This window comes from Myxine glutinosa, chromosome 7 (genome assembly GCF_964187855.1).
Source record: "Myxine glutinosa chromosome 7, kmMyxGlut1.1, whole genome shotgun sequence".
NCBI lineage: Eukaryota > Metazoa > Chordata > Myxini > Myxiniformes > Myxinidae > Myxine > Myxine glutinosa.
Genome location: NC_136267.1, coordinates 161435615 through 161452105, shown reverse-complemented (window position 1 = coordinate 161452105; position 16491 = coordinate 161435615). Strand labels below are relative to the sequence as shown.

The window sequence follows — 16491 nt, the reverse complement described above, 5'->3', positions numbered from 1 at the left end:
ATCCGGTATTGCTGCGTGGCCACATAAAACAGGTGGCCACATGATCAAGGTTGAACATTGCAAAATATTGCTTTTTTCAAACCTGAATGCCGAGTATTTTTGCTGCGAAAGATTGGTGGTCATGTAATGATTTATGGAATAACAAAATATGGTAAAGGTCAGATCAGACCATAAATGGGTCAGTGTGACCTGGCTTGCAAGCAGACTTCTATGACATAATCCTTTATCTGAACGCAAACCTTTGATAATATAAGGCTAGAAAGCAATCAGAGATTGCAGACTCTTGCTAGGACTTACTTTATGTGGCAAAGAATTTTTTTTTTTTTTTAAATTTTTTTTTGTATACTGAATCGAGGCTCGTGAAAGAGCTAACATTTATTTCACAAACAAATCAACCAGACAAACAAAACACACAAAAAGAGGGAGTGGAAGACAAGATGGGGAGAGAAGGGGAAGCACACAACCACAACATTTGAGAGCAGGGAGAAGTGTGGGAGGGAGAGGGCTTGGGGGCAGGAGGCGTGGGAAGGGGAGGGGGGGAGGAGCTGGAAGGATTTACTAAATAAAAGGTCAATGATTGCAATTGAAAGGTCGGAAAGGGTGTTAAAAGGTCATAGGGGTCTAATAGGTGTAATATAAAGTCTAAAGGGTCGGAATTGTCCAAACGGTCTTCAAAGTTCATAGTGGACTTCAGGGTATTCAAAGGTCAAAGGTATATAAGGGGAAGAAAGGGGTCTAAATGCCTAAAAGGTATGTTCCGATAGTATATAATTAAGACGTACAGTCAAATCGTTCAATCGGATCTCACGTTCAAATTATACGTAATTAATCGGCATACTCACATTTCTATAGTACAACATTAATGGATGTAGTACACTTATTTCATCCGTATTTAATTGATGGACATGCTCACATTTCTAGAGTACAACATTAATAGACATAGTTACACTTATTCCATAAGTATGTAATTCATGGAGATACTCACATTCCAATATTATGTAATTAATGGACATACTCACATTCCAATATGATGTAATTGAGAGACATACTCGCATTTCAATAGCACGTCATTAATGGACGTAATCATGTTCCAATAGTATGTAATTAATGGACATACTCACGCTCCAATGGTACATAATTAATAGACATAGTATTCATAGACATAGTAGTCATATTTTGTTAGTATGTAGTTAATGGACACGTACATTTTGTTAGTATCTAATTAATGGACACACATGTTACAATGGTACGTAATTCATGGACACACACATTTTGTAAGTACATAATGGACAAACTCACATTTCCTGAGTGCATCATTAATGGACATACATTTCGTAAGTTCATAATTAATAGACATACTCATTTCGTAAGTACATAATTAACAGACATATTGTGCTCACATTTCGGTGGTACATAATTGATTGACAAACTCACATTTCGTTAGTATTGTCGTGCGACTCCGGTTAACACCAGAGACCGTGGATAGGCCTAAACGGTTTTATTGGAGGCGACGGCCAAACACGGATTGTGCTATAATATTAATAAGTGCGGGAGGAAGAAGGAAAATGGAAGGCTGCGGCAAAAGCTTACCTGGATCGCGCCGACGGCAGCTTCAATCCTGCAAGGAAAATTAACTCAACCAGGCACAAGTTCAAAAGGGGATGGAAAATAATACAAGGGTTTATTGAAAAGAATCGGGACAGAGAAACGCGACGATAATCAAATAATGTAACTAAATTGGGATCCCACACACCGGACTCAGAAACGAACAAAGGAGGATTAATTACGAAAAGAATTGTCTCGTCATGGTGTGTAAAATGGTGCGTGCGGCCTTATCTGTCCCTCGTCTTGTCTTGTCCGCCGTCCAACACGGCTCCGTTTGGCCCCGATGCACCCACGAGGTCCCTCGCTCCAGCACCACAGCACCGAGCACCGCTCCAAACACCACGACGTCGATCTTCACACACGATCAATAAGCCAACTCTCAAGCCAACGCAACCAGGGACAGGACTCTCTCCACTCAAGATCGCACCGGGACTGCCAGGGCCAGCAATCTGCGCGCAGAGTTCCGCGCGCTCTTTTTATAACCTCTGGCGGTGACGTCAGCCTCGGCGCGGCACCCAACCAGAGCCTCGTACCTTCCCGCCCTTTGTCGACCCGCTTTGCACCTCCCGCGTCCATTCGCGCCAACCGATCACAGCCCTCCTGGGCGTGGTATAGCACGTAGGATGTAGCGTGATCATAGCTCGTAGGTGCAGCTGGCCGCGGTCCATGCGGCGGCGCCCCGAGCCCCCCCCCCCCCTTGCCTGTCCGTCTTCCAAAGTCATGTCGGGGAAGGGAATCATTTAATGTTGCGCTAGGGACTTAACTACGTGTCTACAGGTGTGCATTGCCATAAGGGACAAAGGTTTGGCTACCAGGTGTGGACACACAGGGGCGCTACTCTTTAATCCCTACGCTACTTATCACTCGAACATCCTGGTATGCTCACAGGTATACATCTTAACCGACAAAACGCCTACACATGAAGAACTTATTACAGGTCAGAGTCCTTACCGCGACAGACGAATACCTACTTACACAGATCTAACTGGCTCTACATATTGCTACCCTACTGACATAACAGTATATAATTAATGGACAAACTCACATTTCGTTGGTACATAATTAATGACCAAGCTCATATTTTGTATTTTCATAATTAATGGACAAGCTCATATTTGGTATTTTCATAATGGACAAACTCACATTTCGTTGGTACATAATTGATGGACATATTGTACTCCCATTTCGTTAGTACATAATTGATGGACAAGCTCATATTTGGTATTTTCATAATTAATGGACAAACTCACATTTTGTTAGTACATAATTGATGGACATATTGTACTCACTTTTCGGTAGCACATTTTGAGGGACAAACGCACATTTCGTAAGTTTATAATTGATGGACAAACACCCATTTCATGAGTACATAATCGATGGACAAACTCACATTTCGTTAGTACATAATTAATGGACAATCTCACATTTCGTTAGTACATAATTAATGGGCAAACTCACATTTTGTGAGTATATAATTAATGGACAAACACATTTCGTTAGTACATAATTAATGGACAAGCTCGCACTTCGTTAGTATGTAATTAAGGGACAAACTCACATTTTGTTAGTGCATAATTGTACCCCGTCGCACAGCGGAGCGAAAGGTGGACTATGGTTTTCCCGTCCGTGCGTGCGTGCGGACGTGCGTGCGTAAGCGAAGGATCAAATTCTAATTTGGTGTGTGGGTGCAACCAGGCATATGGAAGAATCCTATAGAAAATTAGGTCGCCACGTCAAAATCCAAGATGGCCACCACCATATATGTCTGAACATTGTGAGCGAAATATCTTGACATATAAACCAACTACTCACTTCTAATCTGGTGCGCGACTGTATCTAGGCATAAGGAAGAACGCTATTGAAAATTGGGTCGCCACGTCAAAATCCAAGATGGCCGCCACCATATATGTCTGAACCTTGTGAGCGTAATATCTTGAAACAAACGAACTACTAACTTCTAATCTGGTGTGTGGGTGTGGCTCCAACCCACTCGCAAATATTATCGACTCTTCCATGTTTTCTGCGTCTTACACTTTGTCAACTCCCATCACTTCACCGACGGGGTAACTAGGCGTAACGCTTGTTAATAAACAGTCGCACTTAGTACATAATTAATGGACAAACTCACATTTCGTTAGTACATAATTAATGGACAGTCACATTTTGTTAGTACATAATTGATGGACAAAGTCACACTTCGTTAGTACATGATTAATGAATAAAGTCACACTTCGTTAGTACATAATTAATGGACAAACTCACATTTCATTGGTACATAACTAATGGACAAACTCACATTTCATTTGTATATAATTAATGGACAAAGTCACACTTCGTTAGTACATAATGAATGGACAGGCTCACATTTCGTTAGTACCTAATTAATGGACAAACTCACATTTAGTTAGTACATAATGGATAAACTCACATTTGTTCGTACATACTTAATGGACAAGCTCACACTTCGTGAGTACATAATTAATGGAAAAGTCACACTTCGTACATAATTAATGGACAAGCGCACACTTTGTACATAATTAATGGACAAAGTACTATTATCTTCTATCATCATCATTATGTACCATTATCATATGTCATCACTATCGTTATTATTTTCTATATTATCTTCATTATCATTATGCACCATTATTATTTTGTACTATTATCACTATTATTGTCATTATTATCATTATGTGCCATTATCATCGATTATGGACCATTTTTGTCCCCCGTCGCACCGCGGGAGCGAAAGGGGGACTATGGTTTTCCCCTGCGTGCGTACGTGCGTGCGTAAGCGAAGGACCGAATTCTAATTTGGTGTGTGGGTGCAACCACGTCAAAATCCAACATGGCCGCCGCCATGTATGTCTGACGCCATGTATGTCTGAACCTTGTGAGCGGAATATCTTGAAAAATAAGCGAAGTACCAACGTCTAATCTGGTGTGTGGGTGTATCTAGGCATAAGGAAGAACGCCATTGAAAATTGGGTCGCCATGTCAAAATCCAAGATGGCCGCCACCATATATATGTCTCGACCTTGTGAGCAAAATATCTTGAAAAATAAACGAACTACTAACTTCTAATCTGGTATGTGGGTGTATCTACGCATAAGGGAGAACGCTATTGAAAATTGGGTCGCCACGTCAAAACCCAAGATGGCCGCCTTGCGTCTTCCACTTTGTCAACTCACATCACTTCACCGACGGGGGACCTAGGCGTAACGCTTGTCAATATTATCACTATTATTATTATTATAATTATTTTCATCATTGTGTACCATTATAATAGTCATTATCATTATGTACCATTTTCTTTATCATTATAATTTCAAAGGTATGTAATTAATAGACATACTCACCTTCTGTACAGATAGAAAAACGGACCCAAATGCAATGGCCTCCCTTCTGGCGAGGGTAATAAAATATGAGACCAATGTCTACCTGTGTTATTCTGTCGGGGCTGTGGCAAGCTATTGTCTGTACCGAGTCTTGTTTGGTTTAAATGTCAATGTTTGATAGGCCAGAAACATTAGTTTCATGTCGGAATTTGACCTTTGATCCGCTGTTGAATCAAAAGTAGCAAATGCAGTCTGTGTACTTCAATCTGTAACTGCTGTGCTGAAGGCATCATATTACTGATTAATTCTGGATTTTTTAAAAATTAGTAAGCCGAGCCTGGTGTTGGCTTAGCGGTTCGGGTGCTGGCTTGGGATCCCAGGATCCTGAGTTTGAATCCCGGTCAATCGTTGAATTAACGCCAGGTGGGTTGACTCGGCCTGTCATCCTTCCGAGGTCGGCAAATTGAGTACCAGCTTGCTGGGATGAATTTGCCGGTGTGTACCCTGATTTAGAATAGGTACACCATACCCTGCGTGTCGTAAGGGGAGACTAAAGGGTTGGCGTCGGGAAGGGCAACTGGCCATAAAAAAACATTGCCCCAAGCAGGGAACCATGATGATTGTCATGGGGCCCGCAAGGCTAACCCCTGCTCTAGCAGGGAAAATGGCCTTTAAAAAAAAGAGAATTATTTTATATTACAGACTTAGTGAGCCAAAAACTATCATTGTGTGACTATGTTTGTCCTTTGACCCCTGTATAATGCCAAAAATAACTCCAATCCAAAATGTTTCTATGCACCCTCTCTCGGGGCAGTTTGAAAGCACCTTTGTGTCAAATTCCATCGTATCCACTCAAAATACAAGAGGATGACTAAACAAAATGCATCATTTTTTCGTTTCACCTTTGACTCCTTGTCAGGATGACTGAAATAACAAGGGTGTATTGGACCAACATACCTCCATTTGAAGAGCATTGGCTCAGAAATGAAGGGCTGGCGTGCATTTGTAATTGTTGGAAAGGATGAAAGACTAAACCAGCAGAAGGAAAAAGGGGAGACATGATGTAATGTTTTCAATTTGTAAATATGCTCACCACTCAACACTGCACCAATTAAATCCACCACAATTGTGTCTATTATAATAAATAGCTGGAATCAAAATGGTTTTACCTCTGCCTTCCATTAGAACGTTTCCGTTCTTCACTTGGGAGTGAGTTACTGCCTCATCCAGGGATGTGACATGGAATGTAAATGTCCCTTTACACGAAATGCCTTGCATGAGAAGTAAAGTACCTGCAGGTGCTCGCGTTGGCGTTTTGGTGCATGTTTACCTTTCTGGCTTGAGAGTCTTTATATCACAATGTGATCAACCCAAAATGACTTGAAATAGATTAGCATGCCAAGTTTCCTCAGGCTGTTGCTTCCATGGAGTAATGCAGTTGTTAACATTTGTCTAGCAGACCGTTTTCATAGTTGAGAGTATGGGAATTTAAGAAGCTTAAAATAATTTACTCATCAACTAGTACTTGGTGTTGTGTCATTGTAGTGCAAAATTTCCTACACTAGTGGAACCAATGTTTTTTGGAATCCTTATACCCTAGGCAACAAGACCTGAGTTGGTTCCATTTTTTTCAATGGCGTCTTTGGTGGCCATTTTGACTTTCAAAATGGCCGCCATTTTGTGCAATTTTGTATGTATCTTTTCACATAAAACACTTTGATTAACCATTTTTTCTGGCATTTTTGTCATTCCTTGTACAGAAAATCCACCAGAACACATATCCAGTTAACAGACGTTTTTTGAGAAATATCAGTCATCTTAAAATTCAAAATGGCAGCCATTTGAACCAATTTTGGCATTATTTTCATTTTGAAAGATGTATCTTTTCACATAAAACACTTTGACCATTTTTTCTGGCATTTGTGTCATTCTTTGGACAGAAAAGCTACTAGAACACTAATATCCAGTTAACAAAAACTCTTTCGTGGAATATCAGCCATCTTGAAATTCAAAATGGCCACCATTTGAATTATTTGCTTTGCTTCATTTGCACAAAGGCAAGCAAAAGCATATTATAAGTACATTTTATTATTTATTTATTATTATTTGTCTTGTCAAGCTATGCCAAAGTGTGTTAATGTTAATACCAAACAAAACTGCAACCCAAAGGAAGGTATCATTAGTCATCTTGAATTTCAAAATGGCTGCCAAATATTAAAGTTACTACTACTATTCAAATATAAGGTAACATTGAATAATGTTCCAAACCCTGGTGTTGGGCTAGCGGCTAGGGTGCCAGCTTAGGATCCTAGGATCCTGGGTTCGAATCCCGGTCGATCGCTGAATTAACGCCAGGGGGGTTGACTCAGCCTGTCATCCTTCCGAGGTCGGCAAATTGAGTACCAGTTCACTGGTAATTCCCTGTTTGTCGTAAAAGGCGACAAAAAGGGTTGGCGGCAGGAAGGGCATCCGGCCGTAAAACATTGCTTCAAAAAGGGGACCAACAAAAACAACAACAACCATGGTGCCCGAAAAAGGCCAACCCCCGCTTTGCGGGGAAAAATGGCCTCTAAACGTGGTTTTTTTAATTTTATTGAATAATGTTCCTGGTATAATCATCTCTTTAGACAATAGTGCAATACATTTTGATAATGGTCAAACATTCAAAGGTCCATAATTTTGTAAATATCAGTTTTGTTTTCTTCATTGTAATATCTATGCCCAGTTGTCATCATCAGGGTTTTCAAGTTCCTCAGTTTGTTGCACAGCCGCGTTGGCACATTCTTCATCTGCTCCACATGCACATGACTCTGTGCATGTCAGATTGTGTCGCCTGCAGGAACATCTTCTGGAGCATTTGCTTATTCCACATCCACACCTAACAAGCTCGACCACAGATTCGGGAGCTATTGCAATTTCTGAGAGGATAGGTATTGGAATGTTATCTGCATCACATGACCAGCCTAGCTTAAACGGGTCTGGAATATTTGGATTTTCCACAAGGTCTTGGTTCCAAATATATGCTTGCATGTGCGCCCTGAGGATGTGTTGATACCACACACCAGAAGTTGGAGGTATTTTGTCTATCCCCCCGGGTTGGTTCGTGAAGCGTTTCCACCTCAGCTTCCCGGCTGTGTTGGCCTGTAAGTCCCTTTTTGTGCTCAAGAGCCTGCAGAGAAACCTCTCACATCCTGAAGCAACATTTGCAGATGGCATTTCTTCAGCACCAAGTTGATTCAATGCCGTGAGTTCTTCTGGTGTTGCTTTACTAAAGGCCTTTAGTCTAGTAGGAAGACTAGGTCCCCCTGCACCCCCCGGAGATATACTTCTAATCAGTGTTTCTAGATTGGAAAAAATGTGTAGAAAATGACTAGCTATGGCCCCAAGCTGAAAAAATGTCCCACATACCATTTTTATGCAAATTACTGCTGCCATTATCAAAAAAACGATTTTTGACATATCTCAGCCAATATTGCAGATAATTGAAAAATGAAGGTGTCTAGACCCATGTTTTGAAGGGCATAGATCATGATAGAACTATTCATAACATGATTACATGTGTCTATGGTATACTAGTATGCTAATTAGTGCTTTATTTACAAAATAATCACAGTTTTACGAAATAATACTCATATTAAGGTCCGTCTACACAGACGTTAACACAAAGTTTTATTTTTCTAAATATTACAACTGTCAAAATAGTCCTAGCACTCAATGTGACCACTCTTCTCTTGCTTGTTTTAGATAAACATCATTAGCATTAGTGATTCTACACTGAGTCAGTCATCATCATTTTCATCGAAATCGTCAGAGTCAAACTCTTCTTCTCCTTCCTCTTCCTCCTCCTCTTCGTGCTCTCCTGTGTTCAGAAGATCCACCAGTGAGGTTGGTAGGATGGGACCACTGGACCACATTGGTTTCAACAGTCCTTCATCAGTCCTTATCCATCCTTGCTCCTCATAAGGTTTTGGCTTTTCGATGATAGGTTGATCGGCTCTTTTGTACAATGCTACGCGGTGGTTCACACGCTGGATGTGCGGCTTCAGGGCAGACTGGCATGGAGGAAGGCGAGCCAGATCAACCTTGGACTTGGATGTGAGGGTCTTGTCCTCTCCCACCATTTTTCGTAGCAGCTTGGCACGGACAATGTCCACTGATGACTCGCGACTCTGGCCGTACATCACACAGGTGAATTTTTCTAACTGCCTCTCCACCTCAGGGTTGGCATCCCAGTTGTCACCCAGTTCACCGAATGCCCTGTGAAACCTGGGATTCTTCTCCAGCTTTTTCAAGGGCCCGACTTTTCCCTTCCCTTTGAAGGCACTGGTGCAGTCTTCTCCGCTGAACACATAGTACCCCAGGAGAGTGGCACAGTAGTCCTCTCCCAGGGATTCTGCCAGCTCAGAGACGTTGACAAGTTGGCGATGCTTCCCTGACCCTGTATCCAGGTACACCGTCAGCTTGATGTTGTGGGCATGGTGGAGCAGGATCAGGAGGATGTCTGTGTCCGGTGTTCTGACTACAGCGTTCTTGTATCCGATGGTAGCAGCATGATGGAGGTACAGAACCACCCTGGTATCAGTCTCTTCCTGGTTGCTGTAGATCGTGGGGAGTTCACGTACCTCGACCTGAAACACAAAAAGGCACCGCATTTCAATCACCAGTCACTGCCAGTTTCAGATCTAGACAAACATCACAGGTAATCACCTTTTTTTCAGGAAAAATTACAAATTGAATCGCCATTCACGAAGGGCTTTCAATTTTACCTTGCCATTCGTTGAGGCAAGTTGGTGGGCCTTCCCCTCCACGATCAGCACAGCCATCTCTGTTCTCTCCAGCCTGGTAGCTGCCTCTTGTCCACTCCACACTTTCAGAAGAAGCTGGCACATCTGCTTTTTGTTGTCGTCATTTGCAAGGAACATTTTGAAGTCATATGGCTTCCTGGTTGCTGGTCCAGCCAGAATGAACTTCTCTGAGCTGCCCCGCCTCAGCCTTTCCTGCGCTTTGATTGACTCAGGATGGTAACTGTCAGTGGAGAACAGAAAGTGCTGCTTGGCCACCATCTGATCAAGCACCTGCAAGCATATCGGAACAGGTGCCTTACAGTCACACAGAGGAGAATGTGCTTTGGTAACTTCCATTTTCCATCTGACACTGCACGGCACAGATCTTGTCCAATGGAGAAGACCAGACGCTTCACCTTTTCTGTCTCGATGCCCTCCTTGCCAGTCATTAGCACGCTGAGAAAGCGGACAAGGTCTGGAGGTAGGATGTCTTCAGGATTGAGCTCCATGTCTTCAGCTGTTGGTGGCCATGGTTGGTCTTTACACTCTCTGAAAGCCTGTAGAATACCCTGGCGAAGTTGGAGGGCAACATTTTGGTTCTTGTTTGTGCTTCCGAGTGTGAATGCTCGTGCGAGAGCATTGGAAACTGTTATGTTTGAGCTGTGCACAAGCCAGAAAGAAATGACATCACATTTGTCATGATCAACCTTCGTGAAGTGGATATGCTCCTTGATTGGGTCATTCTGTAGGCGTTTCAGTAGTTTCTCTGACCGATAATTTGAGTTCTCATATCCATTCAGTTTCAGTTCCTCGACATAGAGCAAGCGCAAGGAAGAAAGCTGTAGAACTTTATTCTGCTGGATGACCTGGGTTTGAATGTGTTCCAGTACTGAGTTGAATGCCTTTTCATGGGCGGCTGACATGCAAGCCTGCTCCTTTGGTGCTTCGGCTCTGTGAATCGCACGCTCATAGTTGTAGAATGCTGTGCGGAAAGCTTTAAAACATGACGGATGGTGTTTGGCCTCACATGCAAAGAGGTCTTTGTTTTTCACCTTTCGATGGAGTCGATAGAGACCCATTTTCTCAGCCCGTGTTTCGATTTGCTCCCATGCATTTTCTTTGTTTTTAAAGGATGGGAAGGTTGTAGGCCTCTCAGTATTGCGATGAGCATCTTTGGTCTCAACTTTCTCACAAAATATACACTCTGGCGGGAAGATGGGTTCAGCAGAACCTCCTGGTTTACGAGGAGAGTGATGCCATGATGAGGTTGATGGCCCTGGTTCTGTATCATCTCCCAGACGATGAAAGTGGCGGACAAAGTGCTTATAACACTTGCTGTGATATCCTACTCTTTCTAGGTCATCAGGAAGAGTTGCCGGGATCTGATCACATACTGATTGCATACGACATGGGGAGTCATGCGGTTGGTTGAGACGTCTATCCCGGATCTTTTGAAGCAGTTGCAGTTTTTCTGAAGCAGATCCTTTAATTTTACGGAGGGGCGTGAAATCCCCATGATCAGACATGGATGGTACATGAAGGATGCATGTAGGAGGAGAGCTTTGGGCTGCAGGTTCTACACTCCGTTTTCTTTTGGGCATGCTTGCTGTCGATGTCTACCATCACTGTTAAATGACAAATAAGAAATCACGAATGATGTTAAAAGTGCCTGTGAAAGGAGGCTCTGAGTTTTCAGTGAGGTAACAGAGGTTCTGAGTCATGTTCTACACTAGGGTACTTTTTAGCTGACTAAACCATGTTTAGTGGCATCAAAAGTGCTAATAGCTAAAACATCTAAATTCTTCCACACTAACGTTAGCTATCTAGGCCAATGAAACATTGTGCTAAGTTACTGTAGCTAGCTCAGCTGTCGTGCCTCTTTCTGGTTCAATTCATATACAGAAGTCAACAGATATGTCTCATGTTTGGCATTAACAAAAGTTTAAGTTACACCGACATTAGGAACATACTGTACATAGATGAGGCTAGCTTTAACGTTAGCTAACATGGTGCTAGCTGGCTCAGCTGTTATTCTGCCTGTTTATGATTTCATGCAGAAACTGAAGTCAAGAGTGTGAGTAACATTATAGTTAGCATCTTACCTGGCTAGATTGGAGGATGAATACCAAGAACAACACACAGATGGAATGGAAGACTGAACTTTCAACTGAGGTATTCAATAACATCAACGTTACCAATTGATACGAGCGCGCGACATTACCAATTGATACGAGCGCGCGAGCGCGCATGTTACATGGATGGAAATGTAAAATGGCAGCTATAGCAGCACTAATTTGGATCTCTAGTCTGTCATTTCTGCACTGTGATTGGATAACATAAAAAAATATGTTTGGGAGTTAACAGCAGGAGTTGGTAGATTTTACGTGGGCTGGGTGAGAAACCTTTAAATAAGCAAGTGAAAATCTCTCGCAATACAAAGTCAATGGTGGGAAGAAAAGTTGAGTGGTACCAATGTTACTGCCAATGTCCCGCCCCTATGCAAGACTCAGGAGCATCTTGTTGACATTTAACCTTGAAAATACCTGGGTTTAGACCCCTTATGTACCATGTTAAGTTATCTGCAGTATTAACGTATCCTTATCATTTGTAAAACTGATTATTTTGTAATTACAGCATTAATATGCATACTAGTATACCATAGACACATGTAATCATGTTATGAATAGTTCTATCATGATCTATGCCCTTCAAAACATGGGTCTAGACACCTTCATTTTTCAATTATCTGCAATATTGGCTGAGATATGTCAAAAATCGTTTTTTTGATAATGGCAGCAGTAATTTGCATAAAAATGGTATGTGGGACATTTTTTCAGCTTGGGGCCATAGCTAGTCATTTTCTACACATTTTTTCCAATCTAGAAACACTGATTAGAAGTATATCTCCGGGGGGTGCAGGGGGACCTAGTCTTCCTACTTGAAACGTACTTGAAGGCAGTCTTTTTGCCTATACCTCTAATATGACCACAGGTGTCACATCCTGTTATACAGTGAAATCCAGGAAGTGCTGCAGCTTTTGATGTACCAAGACGGTCATATATTGGTTTCAGTGACACCTTTCGTCTTTTGTCACCTGTTCCCATAAGCATGGTTGTCTGAGGACCAAGAACTGTGAGTCTCTGTAGAGCAAGTACCATAACATCTGTGTCTTGGGTCATGATATGCACATTCTTTCCAGCTGCAGAGATCTCAGCTGCATGAAGAATGATTAGAGTGTCTGCTTCTTCTTGTGTACTAACGCCTGTTGATGGCTGAATATCGTCCATGTTGCTTCTTACATGCAGACGTGTTACCGTGACCACTGGAAACTTCAGCTGCAAGACTTTGTCCGCCAAGTAGACTGTGAGGGAATCCTTAGTTTCATTGTTAGCCAGGAATAGCTTTGGATCTTTGATGGGGGTTGTGTCAGCAACAATGTAGGCCATCCCTGATGATTGAACTCCTAACTTGCGACGTCTGATTATATCTTTGATTGAGTTATGTCTAACATAATTATCAAAGATCACACGGCAACCTTCATAGTTTTTGCATCTGCTTTCTATAGCCTTAGTAAAGACATCTCCCACATCTTTACATGTTTTTGGTGAAATTGCAGACATTACTTCATGAACTACTGACATGCCATCAACGACCACGAAAGTGTTCAAGTGTGAATCAGTATTGTTCTCTCTGTTGGTTTCTTTTTCTGTTGCCAAGCTTTCTAACACATGTATCAGATCACTTTTACTGTCTGAAGTTATCAGCGACCCATCAGTTTTCATAAGAGTTGAATTGATGGCGGTGAATTCGTAATTTGAGATAACATCTTGAAGGTCGATTTCACGACTTGACTTTGCTATCATTAGCAATCTGGCAAACGGTGTGTTTGTTGCTTTCAATTCAACTTCCCCCTTAGTTCCTCTCAGTTTGAGGGTTTTGCACATGTCATCCCAGTTGAGATACTTAAGTTTGGTCATGCGGTCCCATAGGTTTGTTGATCCACATATGCGCTGTTCAACAAAGGATTTGAATGCTTGCTGTCCACGGACCTCCATGTTCAGTATGTCCTTCTCAATGTTCTCAGGCACCACCTGTCTTGTCATCAAATTGTACAACTTAGCTGATTTGTCAGCAAATGGATTACAATCCTTCAATGTTGCCAATAACTGATTTACACTCTGTTCCCGTTGATTGAATTTCGCTGACGTCAGGTGATGATGACGAGCACTGGCTTCTTTTGACATACCAATCATCATCTCAGACTCCATGGCCAGTCTTGCTAACTCTGGGGCACAAAGACTATTTCAGGAGAGTTGCAGGCTTATTGGTGATTCCTTTTAGTCCACCATCCCCTTTGAGAACTTTATTCAGGAACTCTTGTCCTTGATCTATGCCGACACCTGTGAATGGCACATCCCTTTTCTTTAGTGCGAAGTCTCCTGCCAGCAGTCTATTCCAGGTGATTGGATCTATGTCCTTGGTATCAAAGTTGCCAAGTTGCACTCTTTTGTGTAAGCTGCTAAGAAATGTTTCATATGAAGCACATTTGAAATTGGCATGAGCAACGTCAACCAAAGGTTCAGGAGTTCTCTCTTGGCAGAATACACAAAGTTCGTAACTTGTGCATTGCTTCTTAGAAGGCGGCTCTTCAAACGATGACATTATGCGGCGGTGAAGCTGAAATCCAACTTGTCTATGAATACCTGTAAGATAAAAAAGAATAAAGCAAATGTTCATATTTCTTTCATTATTGTAATTATAGTTATCTATGTGTAGTTTAAGACTGTAGAAATTAGAATACATACAAAATTGCAAAAAACGGTGGCCATTTTGAAATTCAAAATGGCCGCCGAAGACGCCATTGAAAAAAATGGAACCAACTCAGGTCTTGTTGCCAAGGGTATATAGATGCAAAAAAACATTGGTTCCACTAGTGTAGCAAATTTTGCACTTACATATAATAATTCTACATAACACCATGTACTAAACAGGCATGGGTGCAGCGATATGCTTAATTGTCCCCCGTCGCACCGCGGAGCGAAAGGGGGACTGTGGTTTTCCCCTCCGTCCGTTCGTGCATGCGTGTGTAAGCGAAGGACCGAATTCTAATTTGGTGTGTGGGTGCAACCCACGTCAAAATCCAAGATGGCCGCCGGCATGTACGTATGTCTGACGCCATGTATGTCTGAACCTTGTGAGCAGAATATCTTGAAAAATAAGCGAAGTACCAACTTCTAATCTGGTGTGTGGGTGTATCTAGGCATAAGGAAGAAAGCTATTGAAAATTGGGTCGCCACGTCAAAATCCAAGATGGCCACCCCCATGTATGTCTGACACCATGTATGTCTGAACCTTGTGAGCAGAATATCTTGAAAAATAAGGGAAGTACCAACTTATAATCTGGTGTGTGGGTGTATCTAGGCATAAGGAAGAACACTATTGAAAATTGGGTCGCCACGTCAAATCCAAGATGGCCGCCTTGCGTCTTCCACTTTGTCAACTCGCATCACTTCAACGACGGGGGACCTAGGCGTAACGCTTGTTTTCACGTGTATTGGAGAGCCAGTTCATTACAGTCAGCTCTACTTTTCATTGTCAAACTCAGATGCGGATATATACTGTCGTTTTAGTGTTTCGGGGATCATTTCGAAATCAATTAGGAAATTATTATTAATTATTATTATTAGGAAATTTATTAAATTAGGAAATTATTAGGAAATCAATTCAGGGAGCGTTTCATTTGTGGTATGTTATTGCATTAATTAACTTATGGATCTGAAATATCTCAGGCTTTCAATCTTTAAAAAAAATTTAAAAAAGTCAACTTTTTTCTGGTACATTGACTGAATTCCAACTTTATGCTTCTAATTTTCATGAATCTTAATTGGTATTTGAAACACTAAAATGATGTAGAAGGCTTTCTTTTCCAAGAGTGTAAAATGAGATACCACAGTCTGTAATTAAAAATAAACAATAAAATCGATATAAAAATGGTGTCGATGAAACCGACATGAAAACAAAAATGGGGTCGATGAAACCGACATGAAAACAAAATTGGGATCGCTGAAACCGACATGAAAACAAAAATGGGGTCGATGAAACCGAAGTGAATACAAAAATGGGGTCGATGAAACCGACACGAAAACAAAATTTGGGTCTGAAACCGACGTGAAAGCAAAAATGGGTCGATGAAATCGACACGAAAACAAAATTGGGGTCTATGCAATCGACACGAAAACAAATTTTGGTATGAAACCGACATGAAAACAAAAATGGTGTCAATGAAACCGACTCAAAAACATAAATGGGGTCGATGAAACCAAAGTGAAAACAAAAATGGGGTCAATGAAACCTAAGGGAAAACAAAATTGGGGTCGATGAAACCTAAGCGAAAACAAAAATGGGGTCAATGAAATCTAAGGGAAAACAAAATTGGGGTCGATGAACCCTAAGTGAATACAAAAATGGGGTCGATGAAACGTAAGGGAATACAAAAATGGGGTCGATGAAACGTAAGTAAAAACAAATTTGGGGTTGATGAAACTTAAGCAAAAACAAAAATGGGGTCAATAAAACGTAAGTGAAAACAAAATTAGGATCGATGAAACCTAAGCGAATACAAAAATGGGGTCGTTGAAACCTAAGTGAATACATAAATGGGGTCGATGAAACCTAAGTGAATACAAAAATGGGGTCGATGAAACCTAAGGGAAAACAAAATTGGGGTCGATGAAACCCAAGTGAAAACAAAATTAGGGTCGATG

General features: G+C 41.6%; 2 protein-coding genes and 1 long non-coding RNA gene across 5 annotated transcripts in view; 1 reads left to right on the top strand and 2 right to left on the bottom strand.

The window, feature by feature from the left end:
- The window catches only part of LOC137417024 (uncharacterized), a 44006-nt gene extending 38965 nt beyond the window's left edge, over positions 1-5041 (bottom strand). The window contains exons 1-2 of the long non-coding RNA XR_010982372.1: positions 4965-5041; positions 1591-1618 (exon numbers count right to left, since the gene is read on the bottom strand). This is a non-coding gene — a long non-coding RNA (uncharacterized LOC137417024). The remainder of the gene's footprint in view (positions 1-1590; positions 1619-4964) is intronic.
- The window catches only part of UBTF (upstream binding transcription factor), a 67633-nt gene that overhangs the window by 6106 nt on the left and 45036 nt on the right, over positions 1-16491 (top strand). The window lies entirely within an intron of this gene.
- On the bottom strand, positions 8578-10019 carry LOC144892849 (uncharacterized). The gene is made up of 2 exons (XM_078781177.1): positions 9710-10019; positions 8578-9571 (listed from the first exon to the last, which is right to left on the bottom strand). Exons 1-2 carry the CDS (start codon positions 10004-10006, stop codon positions 8723-8725), a joined length of 1146 nt encoding a protein of 381 aa, XP_078637303.1. The 5' UTR covers positions 10007-10019; the 3' UTR covers positions 8578-8722.